The sequence below is a fragment of the Myotis lucifugus genome, unplaced genomic scaffold (genome assembly GCF_000147115.1).
Source record: "Myotis lucifugus unplaced genomic scaffold, Myoluc2.0 scaffold_125, whole genome shotgun sequence".
Taxonomy (NCBI): domain Eukaryota; kingdom Metazoa; phylum Chordata; class Mammalia; order Chiroptera; family Vespertilionidae; genus Myotis; species Myotis lucifugus.
Genome location: NW_005871173.1, coordinates 1,779,625 through 1,790,519, shown reverse-complemented (window position 1 = coordinate 1,790,519; position 10,895 = coordinate 1,779,625). Strand labels below are relative to the sequence as shown.

Below are 10,895 nucleotides of genomic sequence, written 5' to 3'. Positions count from 1 at the left end.
TTACACACCATTCTCTATCTTTTAAAAGAGCTTATTTTTTAAGGGGAGGGTAGGAAATAAAGAAGAGAAAATAAACTAAGTAGAGGAAGCTCCTGTGGAGTGTTTTGCTGCATCTAACCTTCGGCAGTTAGGTTATTTCTCAAATTTACATAAAGACTTATTATCATCTTGACTGCAATCATGTAGAAAATGAGTGGGGTATAAAGTACATGAGGATAATTTAATAAAATGAGCTTTCTTTGCGTATGAGATCTTTGAAGAAAGGAATCATTAGACAGAGACTTGCCTTATATTCATCCAGGTCATGAGGCGTGTCAGCTCGGTGATGTGCCTTTGGCATGAAGTCCTTAATTAGGAATTCCTCGAGAGCTGCTCCCAGTAGGTGCTTCCTAAGACAAAAAGACAAAATAATTTAGCAGAGGAGCCTTGACTAAGGAGGTAACTCAGGTGAATGAAAGGAATAATTTGCCAACAGCAAAAAAGAGCAAAGCTGCGCGATGGAGTGCTGGGTTTTGAATGAGAGTCTCTCTGTCATATTAGTCGTAAGTGTCATTTCTGCTATTCAACTTCAAATGTATATATTGAGTCGTCTTTGATTTTTAGAATAACGTGTATAGGGATGCTGAATGGCTTCAAGTATTACTCTGGTTAAAAGAATAAAGCTTGTTAGGAAACATTTAGTAGATATATTTAATGTACCCTTGCAGAATCATGTAAAGTTGTTTTCCGATTGAGTTTATTTTTAATTATTTTTAAAGTCAAGTAGCTTGTTTTTGCATAATGTATGAGTGCTTCTCTAAATCAAATGAAGTCTTTGAATTAGACTATGAAATTGGAATTTTTCTAGAGGACTTTCTGAGTTGTCTTTAAACAGTTCCTCCTTCTTGACAGTGTTGATTTAAAACGTTACAGAGCAATGCTGATTAGGAAGGCTTTGTACTTTCATAAAATTCCTTAAAGAATACACATACATGTTGAAAATATTTTTTATTAAGGTAACGATTTCTTACCAATATAATTACTGTTAAAAACTAACCTACAAAATAATTATATGGATTCATTCTGACTAATATTGAGAAGCTTATTTCACTTGAACTGAACCCCAAGAAGAACCCCAAATGATTATGAAAAGAAAAAAAGATTGAAGATCGTATTGATTTGTCCTCTTTTCATTCTACTCCAGCTCTCTTGGTTGGGAGTTAATTTATATCTGTTTTTCGACACATTCCATTGGTATGAAGAGGAAGAGTCTTTCTTCTACACACGAGTTATTCTGGGGGTAAGTAGAGTTGATGACTACACATTATCATTTTAGAAAACAAAATGCATCCTGTTTTCCCAGCTTCCTTGTTTTCACTGTGTCTCTTTCTCATATCTTTACATATGGACAGTCGACACTGGCGTGGGCAAGAGCATCTGCAGTCTGCCTTAATTTTAACTGCATGCTAATTCTATTACCCATCAGTCGGAACCTTATTTCATTCATAAGAGGAGCAAGTACCGTAAGTACTAAAGTATTTGAAGTAATTTTAGTGGTTATGACTAACAGAAGTGCCCTTGAACACAGAGAGGTGGTTTATTATGAAATTCCCAATAATCTTGTTTAGATTCAGGTTTGTTTCTTTGTAAGAGAACACAATGGCTAAAACTGAAAATCAGAAACTGGTCCATCTGACTTGACTTCTGTTTTTGCCATTGACTCCCTGCATGACACTCGGCCAGCGCTCAACCTTTCCCTGATACATTTGCTCCATCTGAAAAGTAGGGCTAATAAAATTGAGCTCATTCATCAACATGGAAGTATTATAACAGCTTGAACTATTACCATTCCTGACGGAAAGGAGGCAAATATGCAACTGAGCCAAATATCATTACAGAAACATCTGAGTTCTCAATACCAGAAAGCACAATCACAGCACACAGATTTTACTATGAATACCGGACATAATGGAACATTTCCTAATTATATTGATTTCACTGTGTTGGGTACTTAACTGAGGCTCATGCTAAACAGAGCAACACACTGCACAGAAAAATGACCTTTAAAAACCTTTAATAGACAAAGAAATTTTTTATATATGTACAAATATATATACTCATCATAGATTTATGATTATTTAGATGTAGGTGAGAATAGTGCCTTTCTTTGTGTAATAAGGGGTAATTTATAAACTACCAAACCACATCGATGACAATGATGGGTATCATCTTCATTTTCTAAATAAGCTGAGCATGAATATTAGCATGTTTATTGTAGAGTTTTGACTTATAGCCAGGGTACTACTAACGCAGTCATTTTTATTGAGTTGAAATTTTAGGAAGCCAGTAATAACCATTTGGCTTTGCCTGTTTGACTAATTAATGTCCACTGTGTTTGTGTCACATTGCCCCCACCTTCAGTTATTTAGAAGCAGAGTATGGTCCTCTCTTTATTTCTCATGACACTGTCATCACTATGATATTTCCCAAAACGAGACTTTCATTTCTGTCACCCTAGTGCTGCCGAGGAGCATGGAGAAGGCAATTAGACAAAAACCTCAAATTCCACAAACTGGTCGCCTATGGGATAGCCGTTAATGCAAGTAAGTGCTTATTATTAATTGACTGATGGATTTTACAATGTCTAATGTTTAACTTTAGAGCTTTGTTTATTTCCTCTCACCACAGGCTCGCCCTGAGGTAAAAGGAATCTTTGCCTTCCATCTGACCACATAAACCTTAGACAAATGGGTTTTTTAATTTCTAATTTACACTCATGCAATTTTCTCTACCAAGCCTTCTGTTTCTCCGGAGAAAGTTTATGAAACTTCATTTTTATTTGTGAATAATTGAGCTTGGTGTTAATACAATGATAAATGCCTACTTGACTATTGAATACTTTGTGATTCAATATAATTCACATCAGAAATAAAATTGGCCTATATTCAAAATTTTACTCACAGTCATAAGAAAGTGCCTATCAAATGGTATCATGGGCAGTAAAAAGAAAACAGAAAAGCAAGATCCTGTGAACAGGTTCTGAATAGTGCTGAGCTAGTGAATATAAAAGGATCTTGAAAAGACGTGAAGCTTTATAGGCATATAAAGTGTTATTGTTATTCCTTGAATTGGAAAACAAGAGAATTCAAGAGAAAGGCACTAGAAATTAATATCCAAGGCCAAGGTTAAACTCTGGGGAGAAAGACAAGTGTGTGTGTGTTGGGGGGAAGAGGTAGTAAGCAACAAGCTTGTGGTTTTGTTGGACAAAAATTACGTGGAAATAAAAAGCTATCTGAGTGATAAAGACTTATGATTCAGGACTGTTTCCCTCGAACTAATTTAACTATAAAATGTTTCCCTCATTTGCTTTTATCCTCTCATGCATAAATAATAGCAGAGTAAAAAGAACACTCAAAACAAATGTGGATTTAATTAAGCAACAAGACATGACAGACGGTGCCCGAGTGCCAATTAACACAACTTGGGGTGTGTGGCAAGATATGTGGGGAGTTTTCCCCGTCGATGTCTTCAACACCAGATTAAACCAACCCAGGCAATGTTTGCAAAAGGTCTTTGTAGTTTGTTAAGAAATAAGAGTAAAAGAACATCACGTTCTAGAGGAAACCAGCTAAGGGGTGGAGGGCAAAGGGCAAGGCTAATTCACTTTTGTGTTCCAAGGCCTACAACAGTGCTAAGGACTATACATAGGTGTCATTAACCTTTGATGAATGAGTGAATGCATGAAGGAGTGAAGACTCAGGGAAGATTTCAGTTCAGAAATAGAAGTCTTTCCCAGACCTTGAAAATGATCCAAAATTAGAACGAGGGTCCCCTGAGAGTACTGAGTTCCCTGCCCTGGTTGGTGTCCACGTGGATTCAGGATTGCTCCTTAGAAGGCTCTTAGAGAAGGAATTCAAGAGATTTCTAAGCTTCAATAAAATCTTAAGAATCTTTAGTTCCTGCATTAAAAGAGGAGATAGGACACAGTAACATGGCAGGAAGGATATTATCACTATACAATCACTTAAAGGCAGAATCAGAATCAAACTCCAAGAGAATTACAAAGATACTATATACAGAAAGAACAACAACCAAAACAAACAAACAAACAGACAAAAACAACCCACAGCATCAAAACACAGAAAAGGCAAAGATCAAGGGAAAATGTATTATGAAATAGTTTTAAACCTTTGAGCATGTAAATTTCTTTATATGTAATCATGTATCAATAGCATAAATGCATAAGCAATGTGTATCAAATGTCTCCCAAGTGCAAGATATTCCGGTGGGCACCATAATCTTCTCAAACTGGGGTGGTCAGTACTGTTTTCAGAACGGAGCATGACTTAGTAGGGGCAGCAGTTGGCTAGAATCAAGTTATTGTATCCCCCTCTAGCAGGAGATCGGTTGTGTGGTCTCAGAGAAGGCCCCTCCTTCCCTCTGTGGAATTAAAAGAACACTAATACAATCTACCAATCCCTAGAAATGTGCAGACGAGCTAGCTGTCAGGAGTGGACCTACTGACTACAAGGTCATTCACTTATGCTAGTTGGAGGTTTAGCGTGGTGGGCAGGCTCCCTCAACAAGCCCTGCCTCATCTCTCCCCACACTCCCTTGCTTTTCCTCCTCGGTGTACCCAGCTACCTGCAGTCCCTGCGTGTCTGTGCTTTGCTCTTGCTTTCCCCTGTGTCTGAAATGCTCTTCCTCTCCTTCCTCACTGGCTGAGATGTCACTGCATCCAGGACCCCTTGCCTGACCCACCAGGGCTGGGCTGTCCGCCCCCCTCCCCTGGTGGCCATAGTCACACCTCTTCCAGCAAGAGAAATTTCTCAGACTCTGATTTACCCCAAGGCCTGAGACTGTGCCATATGCATCCTTGCTCATAAAAGAATCTCAACAAATTTGGCCAAATCTGAGGATGAGTAGGCGTCGACCAGCAGGCAGAAGAGATGGACGGAACTACTGGGAAGGTACAAGACATGACAGGAGTCCTTTGGGGAACCCAGAGCAGTTTAGGGCACAGAAAACAGGGTGTGGGCAGGGAAGAAATTCAAATGATGCCAATTGTCCAAGATAATAAACCTTTGATGCCCAAAGATTTAAGGAAAAAACTATTTCATAACATATTTTCCCTTGTTCTTGGCTTTCTTTTCTGATGTGTTTTGACGCTGAGGGGTTTTTTGGTGGTTGTTGTTCCTTCTGTTTATAGGATCTTTGTAACTTTCTCTTAGAGTCCGATCCTGGTGCAACAAGAAAAATAAGGTGCTATTTCTCCTTCTTTCCTTCACAAACCCCTGGAGAGAACCAGCCCCCTTGCACTTGAACCCCCACTGCTCTGCCGGCTCCTCTTCTGCCACCGCCATGGCAACCAGCGGGCTGTAGGGGTTTCCGATCCTAGCAAAGGCAGGAGGGTAGGGAGAGGTGGCTCGGCTTCTCCCAAACCCTGGCGAAGCAATGATCACATTTCACAGTAACTCAGAAAGGCGGCTGGCAACAGCGCTTTTAGAGAAAATAAGAAAAAAACGCAGCCTGGTTTCACGGATGTGCGGTTGCTTTTTACATTGTGTCCTTCTGCTGTGCCCGCCTGGGAGCCGCGGGAAGCGTCCCGGGCCCGTGCTTACTCTATTAGCATCGCCCATTAGGCCGCTCTTCAAACAGCCCACCGGCTTCAGAGAGGTGGGTAACCTTGGCAGAGGCACGTCCGGGCCGACGCCTGCGTGCCAGCCTCTGATTTCTCATCCGCTCCCCTAGAAGTTGAGCTGCAGACTTTAATTGGTCACATCATTAAAGGCTGTAATTAGAGCCCGGTGGAAGCAGGCCGGGAGGAGGAGGGGGGAGGCAAACAATGGTCTCTGTAATCAAGGGCATCACCGAAAACGCAGCGACAGGAACTCTTCTCCTTCTGGCTTCCTGCCTTCCTGCCTGCCTGCTTGCCTGCCTGTGATAAGAGCTGCCGGTGTTCTTCCGCCACCAATAAATCATTTCCAGGGACCCCTAACCCCACTGGTATACAAATCGTAGTTTCACAGCCTCTTCGTTCTTATTAATGCAGATCCTTCTGGACTCTCTGGTCCCCGGGTCGACCTCGGAGGCCCTTCCAATGGGCTAGCAGTACTTGCAGCGTGAGCTTCCTGCAAAGGGGGCTGTAAACAGTGACCCGGGCAGCTCCCTCCAGCAAATTCTGCAACTTGCATCTGCTAGTTTCCAGGGGATGACAATTACCCAAGTGCAGCTCCCGATCAATTGCTAAAATTAGGTTGCAAAGCTCAGTAAACATAACAAGGACAGGTTGAGAGGCTTGAGCTCAGAAGGAGGCAGGAGGGTGAGCTCAGAAGGAGGCAGGTACTGAGAAGAAAGGTTTGGAGGCCTCAAGGTAGAGAACGGCCCTAACTCTCAGGACCCGCATCCCCAAAGAATTGCTACTAATCCAGGTCTGCTTCAGGCACTGGGAGCTCCAAGGAGACTCTCCCTCCATCTAACATGATTAAATTTAATTTACAAATGAGTGGAGTGCGCAGGGTGCCACAGTCAATATATGTTTCTGCAGAAATCAGACCACAGAGTCGAAAGTTTGGGGCCAGGTTCTCCCTGTTGGAGTGCAGCCAGGATTTGTCCCTGGGTCTTTATTTCTAATGGCTGCTTCATTAGGAGGTGACCAACTCAAAGATAACAGGAACAGACCGCCCCCCCTTCCCAGATTCTCCCTCCACCGTGTTTCCTTTGATCTCCTGAAAAAATATAAAGAAGGAAAGACAGAAGCAAAAGGAACCTTTTCAGAGCAACTGGCTCTAATTGTAGCCTTGATGATATTTTTGCTTCACTCTTCAATAAAAGCTCCTTATCTGAACTCAAAAGTTCACACACCAATTAAATGTGCATTTGTAGTATGTCCAAGATTGCTGCTCTCTTTTAACTGTAAAAGTGCTTTGGTGAGAAAATAAAATTGTGGGAAGACCCCATAACAGCAGCTTTTAGCCTGGCTTTTGGGTGGGAAATGTTTATCTTGTGCTCTTCCAAGGGCTCAGCACAAAGTCCTCAGAGGCACCAGGAGGAGCCCACCTGTGCAGCTGATGGCACTGGATTTGCCACAAGAACTTAAAATGCCTCTTTAAGCCAGTGTTGACTTTGAAAACATCTTAAAGCATGAGTGTCATGCATTACTTTCATATCGGACTGTAGATCTCTTTTAGATGATAAATGCTCCTGGTTAACTGCAGACAGAGACAGAGAAGACAGGCAGCTAGAAGGGAGCTTCCATAGCGTGTAGCTCAGTCCCACTCACCCATTCCACAGATGAGAAAACAGAGGTTGAAAAAGTCAAGTAACTAAGAGGTATTCTCTCATTATTCTTTCTCCTACATAATGTCAAATCTAATAACGTGATATGATTCTGATGACTCCAGAGAGAGAAAAATAAAGTCACCTCACTACTTGGTCACATACTTGAAACCACTGTCCCTGTAAACTTAGGTGACTTGGCTATTCCTATTAAAATAACTAAAATGTATAAAGCGAAGAATCTGAAATATAATGTCTGAAAATGAACAAAATCAGCACCTCTCCTGGTATCTATCAGGTCCCAATAGCCCTGGATTTGGTAACTGGGATATTCTTAATTCTAAGTCATGATCATAATAACATTAGGATCAGATTAAAGAGGAAATAAAATGTTTAGACAAAGTAGACACAAGCAGTTTTCTCTCTGAGAATTGCTGAGATACACAAAATAAGATATTCTACATTTTACCTTCTATCTGTAAAAAAAAATGAAGAAAACCCAAGAGGAAGGCAGCTAGAACAAAGGAACATGAATTGTAAAGCACATGCAAAAAACTGGAAAGAATAGTTTTCAACCGATTCCCTCAGGAGCTACCTCTGGAAAAGCACCTTGGGTTCTCTTCTACTACCTCATTCGTTTCTTCAGCTCTGTTATGGGAGACCTAGCAATAGCAATACACAAATAGTTCAATATTTTTGCTCACTCAATAAATATACTTAAATTTAGTTTTCACAGTGTCAAATTCTCGTGTGGAAATCAATCTAATAGAAAACAGATTGTGATCAACAACTCATTACACATAAGAATGTTATAAAATGTAGACTATAAGACACGGAATTTATCCTGTACTCCCTTTCCAATGGTCACATGTAGATAAGGTAATGGGAAAGACATCACTTAATTTTATTTGAAGCTCAGGATCTATTTCTACAAAATGGGAACAGCTCCACTCTCTGCCTGGTGTGTTTTATTTAGTCCATGGAGGGAGGATAAAAGCGAGCTAAGAGCAGTGAGGGCAGAGGGTGGAGTGTGAAAGCAGCGTTTATACCCACCCACAATGACGGCTCCAAAGGTTGTGCTCACTCATACGTCTTAGGAGCTATTTGACTCTAGATTAAAGAGACCAGTAAATATTTGAAGAGTTTAGCTAAGCTCAGGGGAGGTATTTGCTTTCAGTAAAAAGTAAGGTAAAACAATTACTGATTCATGAAAAAAGCCCACAATATAACTTAAAGATTAAAAAAATGGAGCCCTGGAATCAGGAAAATAGGGTTTAATCCCAGCTTTCATTAATAACTACAAGTTCCTTGATGTTTTGAATATTGGTCTGTAAAATGGGAATAAAACTAATACCTAAAGATTAAGAGATAATATGTTTAAAGCATTTATAACAGTGTTCAGAATATAAAAAGCATTCAATATACACTAGCTATGGGAAACATTACTTGTTTTTTCAAACATGCAAGTAATGATCAGAAAGTAGCTATTAGGAATACCGGACATGGTTCGTGTTTAACTTAGCAAGTAGTTCCTATTTTATACATGGCTTATAGGAAGAGACTGCTGCTATATAAGGTTTCTATCTTTGAAGATGCTGAGACTAAACAAGGCAGCCCCTTCATAGACATGGCTGGATAAGTTGACAAATGGAACATAAGGAGTAAATACAGTCTCTTGGGTGCTAACCTCACAGAACTCATAAGGAGACAATCAATATCACAAACTCAGAAACACTATCACGGGTTTTGCCTTCATAGGTGGGCCCCAACCAAAACAAAGGCTACCAAAAAATGTGCAAGTAATATACATCAGCACAGAAAACACTATTCCAACAAAGTTGCATCTACAGATAAACTCCCTGACCCTTTTCTCTCTCTACAATTTCACTGTCACTCAGGAAATCATTATTACATACATACTGGCGCTAAGCAATGTGCCAGGTGTTGAGGTTTCAAGCCGAACAAGTCTTTTTTTTTCTTTTCTTTTTTTAGGTTAACTGCTTTTATTTTTTTTATTTTAAATTACAGTTTACATTTACTTTTATTTTGTATTAGTTTCATGTGTCCAGCATAGTGGTTAGACAATTGTATACTTTATAAAGTGTCTCCCCCCCAATATTTCCATTACCCACCTGGCCTCATACATAGTTATTCCAATATTATTGACTGCATTCCCTATGCTGTACTTTACATCCCTTCACCCTTTTCACCCAGCCCCCTACCCCCCAGCCCTCTGGCAACCATCAGTCTGTTCTCTGCGTCTATGAGTCTGTTTCAATTTTGTTTGGTTATGTTGAAGATGAACAAGTCTTGAAGCATCAATGTCCATCGGGAAGTGTAGATATAAATAAATACGCATAACAATAATGTCTGGGAAATGTCATAATCAAGATATCAGTAGTGCCTGTTGAATTGAAGAATGCTTGCTTAAAAACAACTTTTGATTGAGTCTTAAGGCATGAGTAGAACTTTGCAAGGCAGAAAGGGAATGGCTCTGATAGAAGGAACTCGGGTGACAGGCTAAATAGAAGATGATGTTTCTAAATGTATTTCCTACAAGGACAACAGGGACTAAAATGACACCAATCGTCTCAAAAGTTGTTGCTCTTCCTTTTTCCCTAACTCCCCCACACCTCAACCCACAACATGCAGCCATGGAGGGTCCCAGAATCAACCCACAACTTGTAGAGATTGAATAACAGTAGTGGCTTCCTCTAGTTTTCACCACAGGTATAGAAAAGAAAGAAAAAATAATGTATGTCAACTGGGTAATTATCTATGCCTGGAAGTGAATTCTCATTTCACACTTGAATCTGATTCCAACAGTGGGTGTCAACTGGCCACCCAGCAGGGGTTCCATTTGCAGGAAAAGCGTAAGGATGTACTGTCTGTTGTGGCTGATGGCTGGCTTCCCCACAGAGTTCACAAGACAGGAAAAAGAGTAGCAGCACTGGGCGCAGACTCCTCAGGCTGGGTGATGCTGTGTTCCTGGGCTCGTTGTCTTGATTTAGAATTTAGACACCATCAATTCCCAGAATTAGGAAGCTGAGTTTTCTTCTTAAGACTCTATAGCAGTGGTTCTCAAGCTTCCTAATGCCGCGACCCTTTAATACAGTTCCTCATGTTGTGGTGACCCCCAACCATAAAATTATTTTCGTTGCTACTTTATAACTGTCATTTTGCTACTGTTATGAATCGTAATGTAAATATCTGATATGCAGGATGTATTTTCATTGTTACAAATTGAACATAATTAAAGCATAGTGATTAATCACAAGAACAATATGTAATTATATATGTGTTTTCCGATGGTCTTAGGCGACCCCTGTGAAAGGGTCGTTCGACCCCCAAAGGGGGCGCGACCCACAGGTTGAGAACCGCTGCTCTATAGAGAGGGAGGAGGCTCCCAGTCAAGATGGCAGTGTAGGTAAATACGGTTCTTAGAACCTCTCACACCACATCAAACTTACAACTAAACTACAGAACAACCATCATTCAGCACCATCTGGAATCTAGCTGAACAGAAGTCCTATAACCAAGGATAAAAAGAAGCCATGTCAAGACTGCTAAGAAGGGCTGAGATGCAGGAGGGGCTGGTCCCACAACCAAGGGTGGTGGTTAAATCTTGGAAGAATATC

General features: G+C 40.6%; 1 protein-coding gene across 1 annotated transcript in view; it reads left to right on the top strand.

Moving 5' to 3' along the window:
- Nucleotides 1-497: 497 nt before the first annotated feature.
- Nucleotides 498-10,895, top strand: part of NOX3 (NADPH oxidase 3) — a 51,863-nt gene continuing 41,465 nt past the window's right edge. Inside the window, exons 1-4 of the mRNA XM_014460121.2 lie at nucleotides 498-542; nucleotides 1,184-1,279; nucleotides 1,392-1,502; nucleotides 2,498-2,582. Coding sequence (XP_014315607.2) covers nucleotides 498-542; nucleotides 1,184-1,279; nucleotides 1,392-1,502; nucleotides 2,498-2,582 — 337 coding nt within the window. The remainder of the gene's footprint in view (nucleotides 543-1,183; nucleotides 1,280-1,391; nucleotides 1,503-2,497; nucleotides 2,583-10,895) is intronic.